We start from the raw sequence: 20907 nt of genomic DNA, 5'->3' as shown, positions 1-20907 counted from the left end.
AATTTCAACATTTGTTTTATTGTTACTGGATTTTTGTTTGTTTGTTTTTGTAACATTGGATCAGCTTTAATTGTTTTATTGCAGGAAACAGTTGGAAAGTTTTTCCAAGCGGACATAGCAGAAAATGCTTTGGTAGGTAGCTTTTTAACACATTATTGGTTTTTGGTCTCCTGGTTTGATTTTTAGTTCTTTGTTTCTTTATTTTTATTTCCTTTGAGATGAAAATAACTCTTTTTTTCTGATTATAAATAATAACACAAAAAAGAACTAAATAATACAGGAACTATAAAGGAAAAAAGGAAAAAAATCACCCTAGATCCATCACTCAGAGGCATCTACTGGTGACATTTTGGTCTCCGTCTTTGTAGATGTTTAACTGTCCCCAGTACAGTTTTATACAAACGATATTATGCTAACATACTATGTTTTCACAGACTATCATTCTTTTATATCAGTGAATGACATACACATACTGTCTTTTAAATTGGCTATATAGTATTCCAATATATGAATATTCCATGGTTTATTTAGCTAAATTTGTATTGTAGTACAGTTATATTTCTAGTTTCTTAATAACCAACACTGTGATGAACGTAATCATATAAAGCAACTTGTGTGTTTTATTTATTTTCTCCCTGGCAATAAATTCCTAGTAATAGAATTTATGGATTCCAGATAGACCTTAGGAAGATTGAATAACCATTTAAGAGTACTTTATTTATTTATTTTTTTCATTTAAGAGTACTTTAAATGAAAGTACTCTTTTCTCCTCTTTGGCAACATTGGTCCAGTTGTTTTGTCTTTGTCAATCTGATAGACAGAAAGTAGAATCTTGTTATTTTTATTTGCGTTTCTTTGATGACTAGTACAACCAAATCACTGTTGATGTCTTTTGGCTACTGATATTTGGCTATTAGTATTTCTTAATTTGTAAATTTTATAATTTTGTGATGTGTCTGTACCTGTCCTTTATCTGCTTTACTCTTGACATGTTTTTATCCTAAGTGGTTTTTATTCTAGCTTATTTTTTAGGGATATTAATCGTTCATTATATATGTCATAAATATTTCCCCAAGTGTGTTGTTTACATTTTTTATTGCTTTTTAGAAGTTTTTGATTCATTTATCATCAAATATATCAGTCTTTTCCTTTTTAGTGTCTACCTTTTGAGTCATGTTTACTTATGCATTTTCATCAAAGAGTATAAAATGTTCACCAATATTTTCATGTAGTACTTCTGTGGCTTCAGTTATTCCACTTAAACTTTTAGCTTTCTGAGATTTGTTTTGGTGTGAGATAAGTGTCCTATTTATGTTTTGCCAACCAGCTAACCATTTTTTTGACTGGTCTTAAGTGTAATTTAAGAAATATTTTTTGAGTGCCTTCTTTGTAGCTCCCTTATTTCCCCCAGAAGGGATAGAAACTGACAAGAAATATAAAATGACTTAGGTTTAACAAACAGTGATTATATTAATTGAGATTTTATAAATGTGTTTTTGAATTTCTATTTTTTAACCATTAGAAAAATACCTTAGAAACGGAAATTCCTACTGTCACTGTTTTAGCTGATGAAGAATTCCTTCCTTTCAGAGAAAATACATTTGACCTGGTGGTTAGCAGTTTAAGGTTGGTAATCCATTTGTACTTTTAAAAAATAGATATTATAAGTAAAATAGATACGAGAGTAAATTCTTAATGCCTTTTATTTTTAAAGTCACAAACCTGGTTTTCTTTGTTTATAAACTGTATGATTTCTCTGGTAAAGGATTGTGGATATCGGCTCCCTAGTGGAGATAATATGATATAGTACCTCAACTTTCATAAACTCACTAGAGGCCCAGTGCATGGGTTCATGCACAGGTGGGGTCCCTTGGCCTGGCCTGTGGGGATTGGGTGATGCACCCCGGAATTGGACTCCCTCCTCTCTGGTTCTGGGTTCATCACCCGAGAACCACAGCTGCCAAGTCACCGCAGCTCAACAGCTCCTGCTGTGAGCGTCTGCCCCCTGGATCCTTGCGTGTCATAACTATTGGTTGGACAGTTGCTTAGCCTTTTATATATATAGATTCTGGTAAATAAGGAAAAGCTAGCATTTCCTTCTATTTTAATTCTTTTTCTACATAAAAATATAGTCCTCAGGATTACTTTTCCCCTTTGTTCTTTCTACCATGACTTTCCACACTTACTATACAAACATATATTATAAATATTTATTGAATCCTATATAATAAAGCGGAAATATGCGAATTGACCCTCACACCATCACAAAGATGGCGGCGCCCACAGCCAGTAAGGAGGGAATATGCTAATTGACTGCAACGCCCTCAAAGATGGCCCACAGCCACAGGATGGCGGCACCCATTCCCCTCAGCCCCCCAACCACCCAGGGCTGGCCTGAGGTGCAGGCAAGCCCTGGATGGTGGCTGCCCAGCTGCCCAGGGCCACCTGAGGCTCAGGTAACCAGGGCCAGCCGAGGCTTGTGCTGCCAGCAGTGGCAGCAGCAGAGGTGTGATGGGGGCGTTGCCTTCCCCTGAGGTTGTCTCCCGCCCCTGAGGGCTCCCGGACTATGAGAGGGGGCAGGCCGGACTGAGGGACCCCCCCTCCAGTGCATGAATTTTCATGCACCGGGCCTCTAGTAGATTATAATATGCAAGGCAGTGAGCTAGATGCTTTTGGGGGAATACCAAACTGAATTCAGACAGGGATCCTGTCCTTAGTGTCTAATAGAGAAAGTAAAATATTCTATGCGGTTCCTTATTTCTCCTGACTTATTATAGTCAGATTTTCTTTCAAAGATTCAACATGCTCAATACAACCCTTTTGATAGTTTTTTTTAAAATGGGTGGACAGTCATCACAGTTTGCTCATTCTTTGCCAGTGTTAGCACTAGAAAGCCTGTGTCTCTGAACACTCCTCAGTCCTAGGCAAACTGGGAGAGTTGTTTACCTTTGCTGTTTCCTTTCCTTTCCTTCCTTCCTTCCTTCCTTCCTTCCTTCCTTCCTTCCTTCCTTCCTTTCTCTTCTTTTCTTTTCTTTTCTTTTCTTTTCTTTTCTTTTCTTTCATTTTAAATATATGTTTATTGATTTCAGAGAGGAAAGGAGAGAGAGATAGAAACATCAATGATGAGAGAGAATCATTGATCTGCCACCTCCTGCATGCCCCCTACTGGGGATCAAGCCCACAACCTGGGCTTGATCATAAGTCCACACTCAAGTACTCCTTGTTCATAAGTCCACACTCAAGTACTGAGCCATACTGGCTGGGCACCTCTGCTGTTTTTTTCAGTCAGTTTGTAACTTCTTCCCTGTTTATTGAGGTGTGCTGAGCAAACTTAGAAAAGTATTCAGAATCTGTCATGAAATGAAAAACATTACAGAGGCTTGGTCTAAGGCAGGGGTGGGGAACCTTTTTTCTGCAAGACACTTATGTTGTTTCCACGTCTTGACTGTTGTGAATAATGCTGCACTGAACATGGACGTGCAGGTATCTCTTTGAAATAAAAAGTGTTTTTATTTCCTTCAGATATATACCTAGAATTCCTTTGGGTTATATGGTAGTTCAATTTTTAATTTTTTTGAGGAACCTCTATACTATTTCATGGTGGCTGTACCAGTTTACATTCCTACCAATAGTGTACAAGAGTTCCCTTTACTGCACATTTTTGCCAGCATTTGTTGTCTCTTGTTTTTTTCATAATGGCTATGCTAATAGATATAAGGTGTTGATAACTCAAATGATTTGCATTTCCCTAATGATTAGTGATGTTGAGCATCTTTTCAAATACCTGTTGGCCATTTGTATGTCTTATTTGAAAAATTTACTTTTACTTTATTCAGCGAAGAATAATTGCACATATAATCATATTGACAAAGTGAAATACTATCACATTTTCTAGTGTGACAGAAAGAAAGTTTTCCCTGGGCATATTTTTAAAAACCTGTATAAGATCAATCAGTAAATTTTGATATGCAATTTTAAACTTAAAATTAACTCTTTTTTTGTGGTTTGTCATTATATTAGTGATACTTATACTAATTAATTATATGAATTAAGCTAGAACAAATACGTGTTTTCATGTTTTAGTTTGCACTGGGTGAATGACCTTCCTCGAGCACTTGAACAGGTAAGAAATTTAATGTTGATTCCAGTAGCATGTGTTATTCTATTTATTATTAGAAACTTATAGATGTTTCTGTTTTCACATGGAAACTTATAAATGTTTTCCATTTTATACATCTGACAATTGGAAATTGAAGCAAATCAATTAAGTATTTATTATATTCTGTGGGCTGGATATGCTTGGTGCCCTTTGACATATTAAATGCATTGGATGGCCCTAGCTGGTTTGGCTCACTGGATGGAGCGTCGGACTGCGGACTGAATGGTCCCGGGTTCGATTCCGGTCAAGGGCATGTACCTTGGTTGCAGGCACATCCCCAGTGGGGGGTGTGCAGGAGGCAGCTGATCGATGCTTCTCTCTCATCGATGTTTCTAACTCTCTATCCCTCTCCCTTCCTCTCTGTAAAAAATCAATAAAATATATATATAAAAAAAAATGCATTGGATGATTTCCCTTCACCCTGCCAATTCAAAAAATCTAGTATGGAGATATTTAAATATTTATGAAGACTCTAGTAACTTGTGCAAGGTAATATTGATATTGCAAGACTTTTTCTGATTGGGGTTTTTTCCTCCTTAATTGCCTATAAATTTTTTGTTAGTATGAACTTATTTATTTATATTTGTATCTTCCTCATGCCTATACTTAGAGAGTTCTCGGTAGATGTTGGTTGGTTGATATTTATCAGCGAATAGCTGAGTGGTAGGTAAAAAGCAGATCACTCTGGCTTGGATCTGCCAAGAAAGCTTCAAGAGGAAGGAATTACTTGAACAGGTCCTTAGAGGGTAGGTTAGGTTTGGAGTGGGAAGACATTCCAGAAAGGCAGAATCAGGATAGGTGCCAGGTACAAGAGCCCAGGAGCATGAAAGGACCAAGAGGAAGCCTCTTTGGAGGATTAGCATAGTGCTTGGAGGTGAGGTATACTGGGACCAGATTTGGGAGGACTTGGGTGACAGAATAAGGAATTTGGAGTTTATACTTTAGGCAGTTCAGAGTCACTGGAGAATTTTGAAGAGGAAGGTGACATGATTAAACAACTGGATGGCAGGATAATAACTACCATATGTGAAGCACATCCCATTTGCCAATCATTGTATTCTTTTATATGTGTTAAATAACTGCAAGATGTCTTCCTTTTGTTGATTAGAAAGCTGATGCCAGAAGTTGGTTCAATTGAAGTGAGATTGTTTCAGTGTTCCTGGCATGAGATAAGCTAAACCTAGGTGGGAATGATAGGAGTGAAAAGGAAGAGAGAGGTATTTAGGACTCTGCAAAGGAAGAATCCACAGTTTAGTGGCTGGTTAGATCTGAAGATCTAATAGAGAGAGGAGTTAAAGTTTTGAGTCTGGATACCTGGGAGAATAATTAGTAAAAGTAGAAGGAAAAATGATAGTGATCGGATAAAGGGAATAGAAAATAATGAACAGAAATGTGGCAATTGTAAAGGGGAGTTGGTTTAAGAACTAATATGTGTTGGATGTGCTGGGGAGTGAGTTTGCCAGGAGACAAATGTTCATGGCACAGTAAGTTGAAGATGAATTTAGAGTTCTAAGAAGATCTACAAGCTAAACATAAGGTTTGGAAAATAATCCTTGTGAAATCCATGGGAATTGATAAGCCCTCTGAGGTAGAGAGAAGCTGCAGAAGCTCAGGACTGAATATTAGATACTTGCTATGTTAGAGTCTGGTGACTAGAGAAGGAAGTAACTCTAAAGGGACAAAAGGGAAGAAACCAAGGATTTTGCAGTTTGCTTATATACTAGTAGTGTTTTGTAATTGCTTCATGTTTTATAATAATTTTTTTTATATTTTATAATATAAAATATATAATTAAATAATATATTTAATATAAATTCAAGATGGATACTCTGATTAGAAGAGCCTGCTGTGATTTGGGTCCTGGTTTACTTCAGAATCTATCCTTTCCTGTGATGTTCCTCATTGTAGAGAATAAAGCTAGTTACCGATTGTAGGTCTAAGAGGGTCATGAGTAAACATTGGTGATTCTGGAATTCCTTCTAGCCACTACTTTGCTTAAGATACCAATTAAAATGTTTTTGTTCTCAAGCTAGAAAGAAAGTTAGTTACTTCTCCTGAAGGAAAGCTAATGTGTTTCCAGGTTAATGTTGTGAATCATAATGGTTTCTTTATAAATTAGCTTTTTCTGCATATCAAGCCACCCCAGTTTAGTGATTTAAAACAACAATTTATGTGTCTTGTGATTTTTGTGGGTTGGGAATTTGGGCTGGACTTAGGAATCTCTTCTGGTTCTGATGTGGCTCACCCATGTGTCTGTGCTCCGCTACTAGATTGTCTTGGATCTTGGTGGTCAAGAATGGCCTGAGCTGGGATGCCTGGCTTACCGCTGCTCCTCAGGCTAGCTTGTTCACCACATGGTAGCCACACGGGGCTCCAAGAGAGCAGATAGAAGCATGTAAGGCCATTTGAGACCTCAGTTTGACACTGACACACTGTCACTTGCCCTTGCTTTGGCCAAAGCAAGTCACAGGCCAGCCCGATTCAAGGAGTGGGGAAGTAGACTCCATCTCTTGATGGGAGCTGTTACAGAATGGCATTTCAGAGGACACAGACACAGAGGGAATTGTGACTTTTGCAATCTGCTACACTATATACTTTTTTCTTTTGTTATTTTTCTGAATATAAAAATAAGTTTTCTATTAGTAAAAAATTTGAAAACATAACATTTTACAGATACTAATACTATTAATACATGTATTGTCTATCTTTAGAACAATGTTAAGTATAATGCCTTTCTGGTAGTTGTTGCCTTAGGTGTTATTTATTAAATCATCTGATCATTAATTTGACAGAATAAGAATGTAATCACAAGATATTGATTTAGACACCATATATTTATTCTTTTACCATTTTTATATATAACATTTTGAAAAGTTTTGTTGTCTTGTATTTATTACAGATTCATTATGTTTTAAAACCAGATGGAGTTTTTATTGGTGCGATGTTTGGGGGCGACACCCTCTATGAACTTCGGTGTTCATTACAGTTAGCAGAAACAGAAAGGGAAGGAGGATTTTCTCCACACATTTCTCCTTTCACTGCTGTCAATGACCTGGGACATCTGCTCGGGAGAGCTGGCTTTAATACACTGACTGTGGTAACTATCCGGAGTCTCGAGTAACCCAGTAATTACATAGTTCAGAAATAGCTTCTCATTTTAAAGGTAGACAACTATAGGTATTAATAGCATTATTGGAAGGTTTTGGCACTTTTTCTATTGCTCTCTTCTGTTTTTAAATCCTCATCCAAGGATATGTTTGTTTGTTTATCTTAAAATTGACTTTAGAGAGAGAGGAAGGGGGAGAGAGAGAAGCATCGATAGGTTTCCTCCCAAATGTGCCCCATCTGAGGATTGAACCAGCAACCTAGGTATGTGCTCTGAATGGGAATCAAACCCACAGTCTTTTGGTGTACAAGACGATGCTCCAATCAACTGAGCCACTCAGTCAAGGCTATCTCTCTCTTTTTAAGTTTAGTGTGTATAAATACATATTGATTGACACAAGATAGGAATGTAAAATGTTTAGTATTTGTTATCTGAATAGTAGCTCAAAAACTATGTACCTCAGTTAACAAGGAGGTTATTTTCTTTTTAAAAAAAATCTTTACTGTTGAAAGTATTACATAGGTCCTCCTTTTCCCCCCATTAACCTCTTCTAGCCTGCTGCCTCCCTCCCCCGCCCTGGCCCTTACCACCCATTATCTGTGTCCACAAGTTATGCATATATGCATACAAGTTCATTGGTTGATCTCTTCCCACCCACCCTCTTTTGCCTTCCCTCTGAGGTTTGACAGTTTGTACATGTTTCTATGTCTCTGGGTCTATTTTTGATCATCAGTTTATTTGGTTCATTAAGGAGGCTATTTTCTAAGACATACTGCTCTATAGAATCTTCAAATGCAGAGGTCGGTGTAATGTGAGTATTAGAGCATTCCCAATGATAGGTGCCAGGGCTGACCAGCGGACCCTGAGCGATGGATGAATGATTACTCTGACACATGATTGCTGTGAAAGAGAGGGCTAAGGGACTGCCTGACTATAGGAACCAGACAGCCTCAATCGCCTGCCTCTTCAGATAAACACTTTTGAGATAAAGTTTATCTTTTAGATACAATCAGTAGGGTAAGTAATCTTGGGAGGACATATGTGTCTGCAGTGTCCTTTAAGCAAGGACACCTAAAGATTAAACATAAAGATTCCGGTAAACACCAAGGGTCTGCTCCTGAACAGACTTGTTTAGAAAGATCAAGGAACAATTAGGAGTGGCCACCTTCAGCAAACTTCCCTATGTCAGAATTCCGAGAAACAAGGGCGGGCCGCCTTCAGCTTCTGCCTTCCTCTTTCCCCCTCATCCTCCCTTGGCACTTTCCAGGCTAAGGCTTCCAACAGGGGGTCATCTGTAGAGAAAACGATTACCCCCTTCCAACTCCTTTCAATAACAGAGTAATTCTGAAAGACGCCATTACTGTCTTTTATATGCAGTTTTACATATTTCTTTAATGTACGGCATAATAAAATCTAGATTCTCATGTTTGCTCTGCATTTACATCAATTGCAATATCATGTCATGTAACTTCTGAAAAATCCCATTGTATTCTTATGAGAGAATGGAAGATGAAAAAGTCAGATGGCATTTTAGTATAATTATGAAAATAGTTTGACTTCATTGAAGCCTCGAAAGGGCCTTCAAACCACATTTGAGATCTAGAAGTAGCTATCGTCATCAGTTTTGTGTGTAAAGTTCCAGATTTTTAAAAATAATAAATACTCTACCATACTATATATAGACATACATACAAATATATGTATATATTTCTGAAACTTATTTTTCATTCTTAATGGAGTATTTTAAATTGTTTCCCAAATCAATACGAATATATTTGCTCTAACTTCTGCGCATTATTCTCTAGTACCGTGGTTCTCAACATTCCTAATGCCGAGACCCGTTAATACAGTTCCTCATGTTGTGGTGACCCCCAATTACATTGTTACAAATTGAACATAATTAAAGCATAGTGATTAATCACAAAAACAATATGTAGTTATATATATGTTTTCTGATGGTCTTAGGCAACCCCTGTGAAAGGGTCGTGACCCACAGGTTGAGAACCGCTGCTCTAGTATGACTACCAAAGTTTTATTTAACTATTTCCTTAATAGTTAAATTTAGGTTTGTTCCAGTTTTTTTAAAAAATATATTTTATTGATTTTTTACAGAGAGGAAGGGAGAGGGATAGAGAGTTAGAAACATCAGTGACAGAGAAACATCGATCAGCTGATCAGCTGCCTCCTGCACACCCCCTACTGGGGATGTGCCAGCAACCAAGGTACATGCCCTTGATCGGAATTGAACCTGGGACCCTTCAGTCTGCAGGCCGACGCTCTATCCACTGAGCCAAACCGGCTAGGGCTTGTTCCAGTTTTTTGTTATTGTTGGTTCTTTGGCCTATAGAAACAATTCTGAAATGAATGTTCTTGTATTGTGTTTTTATTTATTTATTCAATCTTATGACAAACATTTATTGAGTACTTTCTCTGTGCCAGGCACTATTCCAGATACTTTGGATGTAGCAGTAAGAAAAACAGAAATCGCCAAAACCGGTTTGGCTCAGTGGATAGAGCGTTGGCCTGCGGACTGAAAGGTCCCGGGTTCGATTCTGGTCAAGGGCATGTACCTGGGTTGCGGGCACATCCCCTGTGGGAGATGTGCAGGAGGCAGCTGGTCGATATTTCTCTCCCATCGATGTTTCTAACTCTCTATCTCTCTCCCTTCCTCTCTGTAAAAAATCAATAAAATATATTTAAAAAAAAAAAAAAAAAAGAAAAACAGAAATCCCTGCTTGATTTTCTTGGATTTATAGGGGACCTGTCGGTAAACTAGAGGATCCACGTTGTAAAGAAACATGGTTTTGTTGTTGTTTGTATGTAATTTCATCAGATCTTGAGAGAGGACTGTGACTGAAATAAGTCAGAGTCCACTGGTTTAAAGATTATCTTTATAGTTCACCCTCTTAAGAATTGCTTCCCATATTGTGTTACAATTCGGTTAGTCCACGTGGTTTTCCATGGTTGTCAAGTGGATTGTGCATTTTAGAAAGATTTCTAAAAAGGCTTAACCTGATATCATAGCATTTAAAAGCCTACATTTTTCTTAATTAGGAAATCTATTAATTCAGAATAATTTTCATGTTCTTCTCCAAACATGAACTGAATAACTTAAACATTAATATAATACAAAAATATTGGTGTAGAATCTTCTTTATAGTTTACAAAATTAGAGAGTTGCTGATTTAATAATAAATCTATAAATTTGTTCCTTGAGACATGTACACTGTCTCTAAAGTGCTGTATTAACATTGCACTCTAATTCATTTTCTAAAAAAACCCATCCAAAAAAGCTTTTATATAATCAATTATACAGGTTTATGTTGCATACAACATTAGATATATTGCTTTTATACTGCTATGGTTTCCTATTTTTAAATGAAATCAAGTTAAATTAAAGCCAAATAGTTATATTTACATTTATATGACCCTCTTAGTGAATTATTTTCAGAGTCATTTGGCATTCTAAATGAAGCTCATTTCCTTTTAGGTAGGACTGAGTGCCAGACTAGTATATGAGGAGAAAATGCAGGTGGTCCATCTTAATTTGAATGAGGCCTTTGACAAAGCTATTGTGGTACTCTTTGAGATGAAGATAGTGCTTTTAGATTGTTTCATTGAAGAAGGTTTTCAAAGGATATTGCTTAATGGCTGCATATCAGCTTGGAAGAAATTTTGTTTTTAATCTTAGGATCTCTTTTTAAAAATAGTTTCTTAATACAGAAAAAGATGTAGAAGAAATGAATTACCCGGGGACTGTCTTGTTAAAAGGTTCACAAACTGATTCATGCATTTCTTTAAAAAAAAAAAAAAGTAAGCCCTGGCTGGGGCCTCAGTTAGTTGGAGCGTCATCCCATACACCAAAAGTTTGCAGGTTTATTCTTGGTCAGAACACTTACCTAGGTTGCTGGATTGATCCCCAGTTGGGAAGCGTGTGGGAGGCAACCGGTTGATGTTTTTTTCTCACATGGATGTTTCTTGCCCTCCCTCCCTCCCTTTCTCTCTCTCTAAAATCAGTAATAAAAAAAAAAAAAATCCTCGGGTGAGGATTAGAAAGAAAAACTGAAACAATCCCAATGTCCATTAATAGAGAACTGGTTAAATAAATTAAAGCATATCTTTTTAATGAAATAGTACACAGCTGTTAAAAAGGAATGCAGTAGATATATGTCTATAGGGGAAGATCTCTAAGATGTTATTTTCTAAAAGATTCAAGAGTGCAATATAGAAAAAGAGGAAAAGAGTATGTACTAGTATGTATGTACACATAGTACATATATAGTTGCATATGTAGGTTTTAAGTGATATAATTGTATTTGAGTCTATGAGGAAAAATTGTTCTGAAAGGATGTATGACAATTAACAAAGGTTATCTTTGGGGAGAGGAACAGAGTATCAGAAGTAAGGAGGAGGAAACTTCTTTTCACTTGTGACCTGCTCTGTATTTATCTCATTCTTTCTATCTATACATTTTTTATTTCTTTTTAGGCAGTTAAGGTTAAAAGCTTTTCTGAAGCCTTTTGATTTTAAAAAAGAATCAACCTAACATAATCCAAAGAAACATATTTTGGGGTGAAATCCTGCTCCCCTACAGTCACCTGGCAGAATTTTTAGATGTGGAGAAGAGGGTAATGGTTTGCAGAGAGCACAGAACAGACCGATTCTGTGTTGTTCCCAGAGAAAGAACTAGAACCAGTTGATAGAGTTTTAGGATGTGTTCTCTTAAAATGGAAAATATTTATTCTGCAATTTGAAATCATCATAAATCAAACATAAGCCAGATGACATCTGTGAAGAAAGTTGTAACTTAGAGTCCTGCTAACCATGAGAGATTGGTCTGGGTAATCTCTGTGGCCTTTTGAATCTGGATTTTTTTTCTTTTATTTTTTTGTGATAAATGTCAAATGAATATTTTCTTTTTAAATAGGACACTGATGAAATTCAAGTTAACTATCCTGGAATGTTTGAATTGATGGAAGATTTACAAGGTAAGGCACTTTAAAGCATTTTCACACTTTCTCCAACAACACCAGGCACAGAACAGATAGTTAAATTTGTTTGGGTTGGGACTTTGCTAGTTGAGAGTGACATAAAGACAAATGGGTGCAAAAGGCGAAGGGATTAAGAAGAACAGATTGGTAGTTACAAAATAGTCGTGGGGTGTAAAGTATAACTTAGGGAATATAGTGAATAATACTGTAATAACTATGTATGATGCCAGGTGGGTACTAGAGTTATCGGCGGGATCACTTCTTAAACTATATAAATGTCTAATACACTTGAAACTAATATAATCTAATATTGAATGTTCACTGTAATTGAAAAATTTAAAAATAATTCCAAGAGTGTAATTGAAATAATCTAAGCTGGAAGGAACGGTACTTTGAAAGAAAAAAAGAACAAGCTAATGGATTGGCAAAAAGTAGAGGAGACGTGCACAAGTGATCCCAAGGTGGTCAGAGAGTGATTGTGGTTGAAATACCAAGAACACTGGAGCACAGGAGATGGTCAGCATACGGGATATTTGAATTAATGATCTTGAAACATGTTGTAGATGTGATGGAGAAGTCCATTGGTGGTGAGGAGACTAAGAAATCTTAGAGGCCATGGTACTTGACGGTTATTAACAGTGAAATCACCTGTGCTGGTGGCAGGACTTGTGCACAGAGGGAAATTGAACCAGGTGAATGACAGGAGGGCCTGGGAGCCTGATATCTGACAGCAGCAGGAGTGGTGCGGGTCAGCAGGGTAAGGGTTTTAATAGGCAGAGAAGTAATGGCTTGGAAGAGGCTTGGAGCAGCTACGAGGACACAGACCCTGCCCTTGGCCATGAAAGAGGTGAGGTATGCAAAAACACAGCTACCACTGAGGGCTACTGGAAAAGTGACTTTCTCTCTGGAGAGCCTTAACTTACCCGCAACCCCGTGAGCATCTGTGAGGTTGGATTCTTTTGTTACACAAATGGCATAAACACCTGTTTGATGAATGGGGAAGCTGTATGGATTAAAGGCGTGTTGTGTGAAACCAGGGAGCCTTCATCTGGATCCTGAAAACTTAAAGTGATTTAAAGCAAGAGGATTATAAAAAGAAATACTTTGTTTACAAACTTAGTTTTTTTGTAAGCGTTATTGCACTCGCTTCCCTCAACCACCCTCTGGTAATTACTACATCTCTGCATTACAAGTGAGAAAAAGGAGGCCTAAAAGACAACACTTACCTCCTAGTAGAAGAATTAGGTGCTAAACTCTTCCCTTCTTGACTCTTGCGCTGGAATGCTCTTACTTGATTCTACTGCTTCTTGTAGCTACCCGTTTGTAACAGATCCATTTGAGCCATTGTCCAGCCTCCTTTGAGAACCACAAGGGGAAAGACGTGTAGCGGAAAACTTACTATTATAGTCATTCTTTATTTATTATACTTCAGTACAGGGCCTGGCAGCCTTAGCGTGCAGCCCAACATGACAGGGAAGCAGTAATAACTCACACACTCCCTCCTGAGCCCTGCTCCGAACACTTGGCTCCCCCTGATCACTGAGCCCCTTTACTGGAAAGCTTGAGAGATGTTGGTATGCTGGTAATTTATCATTCACTGTTATGATAAGGGTACTTTTCAAATATAGCATTTATTTTTGTTCTGCTGCACAAAAAATGCTATGCTCATGATTCATTTCAAGAAAGGAAAGAGAGACTAGAAATTAGACCTATCAATTGAAAGAGGTTGTGACCCTCTGATTTGAAACTAGAGTACTTACTCTGTGCCAGGTGCAGTTCTTTGAGATTTCCTAGTATCCTAATTTTACACATGCGCACATTGAGACATCGGGAAGTTAAGTATCTTGTCTGTGATCACAGTAAGTCTGGGGTTATGATTTGAATCCAGAGTCCTATACTGGGTATTTGATCTATGTGGGGTTTTTTTCATTGAAGTTAGATGGACGTTCAGTAAAATGCACTAATCTTAAGTGTACAGCGGCTTTTATTTTTAACTATCATCCAAATGAAGCTATACACTAGAAGGTTGACTCATACCCGCTCCCAGTTGATAACCTGGGTTTTAAATTGGTCATTATTTGGGGGAACTGTTGCCTTTTATTTACCTTCAAGAGGCTTTGCCAATGCCCTATTTTTACTGTATAGTCTTTTACACAAATCATGTGTTTTAGTCTTAGATATTTCCTGTTCTTAGGAGGTTTAAGGGGAATTATTTCAAGATAACTTGTAAAAATGATATCTAACAAAGTAGATACAAACATTAACTGATTGAGTTTATATTCATTCACTTACCATTTATTGAGCATCTACCATGTGCCAACCACTGAGCCAATGATAGGAATACACAGTTCCTGATGTCAGGGAGCTTATGCTCTATGGACAGACAGACATCTGTATTTAGCTGTAAAATGAGATCAATACAGAGAGAAACGAGTAAAAGCCCCTAAACCTTCTTAGGGAGTCAGGGATGCTTTGCAGAAGAGGCAGCACCTCAGCTAAATGGGCTTGCCAGGAGAATGAAGGAGTGGGTGCAGGCTTGGGGCAGGGCGGGCATTGCATCCCAAGCCAAGAAAGTGGGCTGTGTAAAGGTATAGATGTAAGAGGGTGCACACTTCCCTAGTGAAGGAACTGTATAGTAATGCAGTACTGCCTGAACATGTAGAATGTGGGGATGATGGAAAATGATGCAGGAGAGGCCATCAGAGGCTTCTGGATTTTCTCATGTGAGCCTGGTAGTGTCTTGGAAGAATTTTGCACAGAGGAAAGACAATCAGGTTAGTGTGTCAGAGGGCTCACCCTGCAGCTATGTTTATGAACATATTTATGAGGAAGGTGAGACTAGAGCTACCATAGTTAACCTCTCTTGTTCTGCCTGAGGAAATTGAGGCACAAAGAGAAGTCACTTGTTCATGGTGATGTATTTAGTAAGTGGTTGAGCCAGGGTTTAAACCCAGTGTAGCAGCCTGATTCAGATCCTGAAGTCTTTACTACCCTCCTGATGAGAGGTCAGAAGCAGCTGAGACTGTAAGAGGTGGTCAGGGGATGAATGGAGGAGGGGGAAGCTTGGGAGAATTCCAGGTGTGCGGCTTTGCAGACTGGAAGATGGTGCTACCTTCAAATTGTTTTTTGGTATTTTACATTGGCTTATACATTTTTTCTTGGTGGTTGTGGCATTTCTCATTCAAGCTGCCATTATTATTAATTCACAGAAAAAAGTCAAGAATGTTGACCTAACTTTACAAAACAAGTTGTATATCAGCGATGAATGCATGAAAAGTTTTGGAGGCTATCACAGTAGTTTTAAGGTAAGTTCAGTTATTATTATTATTTTTTTTTAGACAGTTCTCAGTATTTTTCCTAGTAAACTGGAATAAATCAGATTTTTTTTTTAAACAGTTGAACTTAACCTTAAAAACACTGTGAAAGTCTTAATCAGTTACCTCCTTCCAGATTTTTCTGTTATGCCAAAGTGCAGAGCTGCTCAGGAGTCCCCACATGTGTTTCCCAGGAGGTCTTCAGTAAAGGCCCATCAGGATGCGTTAGGAAGTGTTATCATTCCACTTTGAAGATCACAAAACTGAGTTTAATAGAGATTAAATGACTTTGCTTCCGGTCACGGAAGGGTCAGAACTGGGATTCTGATCCCTCAGTCTTTGCGCCCATCACAGTGCTTCTGCAAGGAGGGAAGTTCAGGGTGGCCATGCATGTCCCTGTGAGGGAGTGGGCTGCCCTGGCAGCAGAGTTGCTGGCCATGCTGTATAGTAGTGCTCTTGAATTTCTGTATCAGAAAGAGCATTACGCCTAGGTCAGACCTTCAGGAAGAGCATTGTGCCTAGTAATCTCAATTTGCAGATCCCAATAACAGTTATTTAGAAGGCATTTCTTAGAAATGCATTAAATATTTACATTTAAAAAATGAAACCTGCGTGTCACGGGTGCTGCCTGTTATCTAATCGTCAGTCTTGGAAACCACAACCATTATCAGCAATAGACTCTTCCAGCATGAGCCCAGTTTACCTATAGTTGATACTCACTATGCAGGAGAATGTTTTAAAATTAGATTATGTAATGGGTCCAAAATGTCAGCAATGGAAGCCTGGGAGATCCTCTAGTCCAGTGGTTCTCAACCTTGGCTGCACATTAGAATCACCTGGGAATCTTTTTTAAATCCTGATTTCTGGGCCTCATCCTCTGGAAATTCTGTTTCTTTGTTACTAATGTTGTGGCCTCACCCCATAACAAAGAAACAGAATTTCAGGAGGATGGGGCCCAGAAATCAGGATTTTAAAAAGATTCCCAGGTGATTCTAATGTGCAGCCAAGGTTGAGAACCACTGCTCTAGTCTGACCCAGAGCCATTGCTCTGAGATCATTTATCTGCTTCATGACCGCAAGACTGAGATCCACCTTTTTCTTCCTAGTGATTAATCCACCTTTTTCTTCCTGGGTTTGTCTGTTGTTCTTCATGAATTGGGCTGTTATACTCACAGGATGCGGGGCATTGCTTTCAGTATTAGAGATTCATTTTTGGGGGGGAATAATAGGAGCCTTTTAGGATTGGAGAGAAGAAAAAGGTTTACTTAGTACAGCAAATTTGTTGGTTGTTTTCAATAAAGGCATGAAAACTTGGAATATTATTTCTAAACTAATAAAGAACATTAATGTTGAAAAGTTTATTGGTTTCTTTTGTGAAAGTAGAAAAACAAAACCAAGAAACTGATTTCTAGTCATGTAGTAGATAGACAATAAATACAAAGTATTTTGCTTTTGAAATCCTTTTAATATTGAGGACTAGTTTAAAATGTAGCCTTACAAAGTAATTTTATTTAAGTATATGCATTAGGAAAAATCAAATGTAGCTTTTAGCTATCAACTTGAAAGAAAGAAATCTAAAAATGAATTTTAAAACATTAAGGAAAGTGCCCCTGAAAAGAATGTACCTAATTTTTTTCCTAATCTGGGACTAGGAAAGACCTGACAACACATTAGCTTTGGTATTATCTAACAAGTCTCAGAGCCCTTTTCCCGGTTTCGTGATCATATTACATTTATGGCTTAGAAGGGGTGAGGCATTGTAACAGTGTCCTGTCCTCCTTTGAACAGCAGCTAAAAGGGGCATAAAATATGGCATCCTTCGAAAGGCACTTGGCAGCTCCTGATGACTCAATGGGAGGGCCACTCACTTTCCTTTTTGCCCAACTGGCTCACTTTGTTTGTTTGTTTGTTTGTTTATTTATTTATTTATCTATCTAATCCTCACCCTAAGATATGTTCATTTATTTTAGAGAGAGGAGGGTTAAAAGAGAGAGAGAGAAAAACATCAATTGCTTGCCTCCCATACATGCCCGGACCAGGGATTGAACCCACAACCCAAAACCTTTTGGTGTAAGGAACGACACTCCGACTGAGCCCCCCGGCCGGGGCCCTCCTGGCTCACTTTAGACCATTTCTGGCAAGTAAAGTGTGCTATGGGGCTAGCCTCCTGAAATTTGACTTCTCCACTGTCTTGATATCCAGACACTCCAGATAGTTCTGCCTTAGAGTCACTAAGAAGCCTTGCTGCATTCTGAAAGCAAAATGAGATTATTTAGGATGTTTTGCATGACTATTAGAGCATGGTATACTATTTAGGAGATAAAAGTAAATCTGTGGTATTTATTGAGCTGCTCAGGGTTTTTGCTGTATTATCTCCAACTGCCTGTAGTATATTTTTAGGAATGGGTGAGAGTAACTGTGCCTGGAATAGAAAAGCTCTCCTGCACCGAGACACGATGCTGGCGGCTGCGGCGGTGTACCAAGGTAAGGGAGCTGGCCCTTCCGCCACCCAGGACTCACTGAGAAATGTGTCCTGTCATGTTTATCCCTTAATGTTGCCAATGCTTTTTCCCTTTCCTCTTTAAGGCATCATCAGGTTTTTTTTTCTTTTAATATATTTTTATTGATTTCAGAGAGGAAGGGAGAAGGAGAGAGAAACAGAAACATCCATGATGAGAGAGAATCATTGATTGGCTGCCTCTTGCACACCCTACACTGGGGAGCAAGCCCACAACTCAGGCATGTGACCTGACCAGGAATCAACCGTGACTTTCTGGTCCGTAGGTCAATCCTCAACCACTGAACCACCCAGCCGGGCACCATCAGATTTCTTGTCCTCCCTTCCAAACTCAGATCCCGTGTCTCCATATCCCTTTCCAAACAATCCTTACTCCTTCCCTACTGTCAGCTTCTCAGGTGTCGAGGGTTTTTCATGGGAGGCATTTTCAGAATCCCACAAGTTCCTAATATCCATTCTCTTTGGAGGATACGACTTTTGTTGAGCAGATTATTTTTCCTACTGGCATTTTTCAGACTTTAACCATTGTTTGTCTTTATAGAAATGTACAGAAATGAGGATGGTTCAGTGCCTGCCACATATCAGATCTATTATATGATAGGATGGAAATACCATGATTCACAGGTAACAGTAAGACCAATCAGTTTTCTTAGTGGGCTTATGTTTCCATTTGCTGTTTATTGTTTATTTACTTAGGGTGGGGGGTGTTTTTCAATGCAAGACAGCATGCAAGGGTTCATTAGGACTACATATTTATCTATTTCTGATGTCTTTAATCTTTCTCATTAATTTCAGGCAAGACCAGCTGAAAGAGGTTCTGCAACTGTGTCATTTGGAGAGCTCGGAAAAATAAACAATCTTATATCACAGGGGAAAAAGTCACAATAAATATTCTATTCAATGTTAATGTGGTCCAGAATTTTCATCTGAGATGGGTAACTTTCACATCCAAAATTATTACATTTTGAAGCAAGAAGCAATATACTAGCTATTTACTAACAGACTTTTCAAATAATTAGAATAACCTAACACTATCTTTAGTAACCTTTTCAGTTTCACATGGTTTCTCTTTTCTAGTGATTTGAGTGCCTTATTTGCAGATTCAGCCTGAAAGCAAGAAGATATTTCTCCAAAAAAATACACAAATATGTTCACATAAAGATCGCTGACGATGAAAAAATATTACACATGCTGACATTTTGTACCTTTCTCCTGACCTGTTGTTTCTATAAGAGGACCATAGCAATGGAAATGAGGGAAGGACAAGTTGGTAATTTCTCTGGTGTTCTGGCTCATTTAGAATAAAAACAGACTTTTTATAATGACTATTGTAAGATACTTAAGCCAAAATTGTCACACCGTCGCTTTGTCATGAAGAGAACAGAGATTGATGTGTTCTCCAGAGCTATTAGGTAGTTTTTCACTTCAGAAGAGCGTGTTCTTTTATTGGATCCTTCCTCACTTGTTTAAAGCATCAGAACTCTAATCTTATTTCTTTTTTACCTCCAGGATCTGGGCAGGACCCCCATCACCCCCTTAGAATAATTAAGGAGTCAAAATCACACGTAAAAGTGTCTGCACAGTGATAAATAAGTGCTGTTTGTGATTGAACTTTCCTTTGTAGTTTCAGCCCTTAGGCACTGTTATTCTAATCCAAGTCCACTAGGAGCAATCACAATCATTTGGAAGCATTTAAGCTCAGACAGCATAGTGTGGGGGAAGAAGGTGGCCATAGCAGGAAGCAGGGAGGAAGCTGGGAAGCACACAGCAGTGCGAGTATGTTTCTACCAGTCAGTGGTGAGCACTTTGCTGTCCTTTTCACTTAACCGGGCCGGGTCCCAGCCTCTTCTTCAGCTTTTAGTAACTCATTTTACAGTATTTGCTCCTCTCCCGTCCACCTCCCTCCCTCCAACATACAAGCACTAAGCTCTTCCTGGTTAGGGGCTGGCTCTCACCCTGTACTCCTAGATATTCCATTACATTTGAATTAAATTATGCAGAAAACACATCCTTTGGAAGACTAAGTTAAAAAGCCAAAGTTTTGTAAGAGAAAAGAAATTATTGTTCTTGCTCTCTTCAGTTAGGAAACTCATCAATATTAGAAGCTGGGATACGCTTGGTAGCTTTTTTGTTTTGTTTTTGTTTTTAACAAAAAGGAAAAGAATACCGAGGAAGTAGAATTTGGGAAAGGCGGGTTTTTTTTAGCTTAATTTTCAGAATTTAAAGGGGGACGACAAAAACAAACAAATAAAAACACCCACAAAAACCCTGTGTATTAAAGTGCAAACTGGTGACTGAGGAACAGATAAATTCCACGTGTCTGTGTTCCCTAAAGGACATGTTTATAGGCATTCATGTTTGTTTTTGAAGAATGCTGACATGTGGTTCCTGCTGAGGAAAGGGACTGTCATCAGGTTTGAATGTCTGTCAGGGGTGCATTTGGTAGGCAGAAACCAGGAGGGAGACTTGTACTTTTTATCTTTATAAATCATAAAGTTTTTACTGAGGATATTACTTTTGTTTATTTCATGCCAATTGAACATGTGGATGGTGAGGTAGGGCTGGAGAGGAATCTACATTGACCTATTTCAAAAATAAACTCCATTGTTTTTTAAAAAATAAAGGAAAGCCCTGGCCAGATAGCTCAGTTGCTTAGAGTGTTGTCCCAGTTCACTAAAGTTGCAGGTTTGATCCCCAGTCAGGGCATGTATAAGAATCAACCAATGAATGCATAAATACATGGAACATCAAATTGATGTCTCTCTCTTTCTCTCTCTCTCTCTCTCTCTCTCTCTCTAAAATAAGTAAATACAATTAAA

The 20907-nt window shown here is 38.2% G+C and overlaps 1 protein-coding gene across 6 annotated transcripts in view; it reads left to right on the top strand.

Moving 5' to 3' along the window:
• NDUFAF5 (NADH:ubiquinone oxidoreductase complex assembly factor 5) overlaps positions 1 to 18995 on the top strand; it is a 30837-nt gene extending 11842 nt beyond the window's left edge. The window contains exons 4-11 of one of the 6 annotated variants that reach the window (XM_070419890.1): positions 85 to 132; positions 1523 to 1626; positions 4084 to 4123; positions 7059 to 7256; positions 12193 to 12253; positions 17971 to 18054; positions 18630 to 18712; positions 18884 to 18995. In XM_070419890.1, the coding sequence (XP_070275991.1) occupies positions 85 to 132; positions 1523 to 1626; positions 4084 to 4123; positions 7059 to 7256; positions 12193 to 12253; positions 17971 to 18054; positions 18630 to 18712; positions 18884 to 18976 (711 nt within the window). In that variant the 3' untranslated portion in view covers positions 18977 to 18995. The other 5 variants (XR_011472105.1, XR_011472106.1, XR_011472107.1 and 2 more) reach the window with 5 other exon arrangements.
• The last annotated feature ends 1912 nt before the right edge of the window (positions 18996 to 20907 follow it).

The sequence above is a fragment of the Myotis yumanensis genome, unplaced genomic scaffold (genome assembly GCF_028538775.1).
Source record: "Myotis yumanensis isolate MYYU_CA2020_CCGP unplaced genomic scaffold, mMyoYum1.0.hap1 SCAF_7, whole genome shotgun sequence".
NCBI classification, from domain to species: domain Eukaryota; kingdom Metazoa; phylum Chordata; class Mammalia; order Chiroptera; family Vespertilionidae; genus Myotis; species Myotis yumanensis.
The sequence above is the reverse complement of the archived record's forward strand: the minus strand, read 5'-3'. Positions and strand labels throughout refer to the sequence as shown.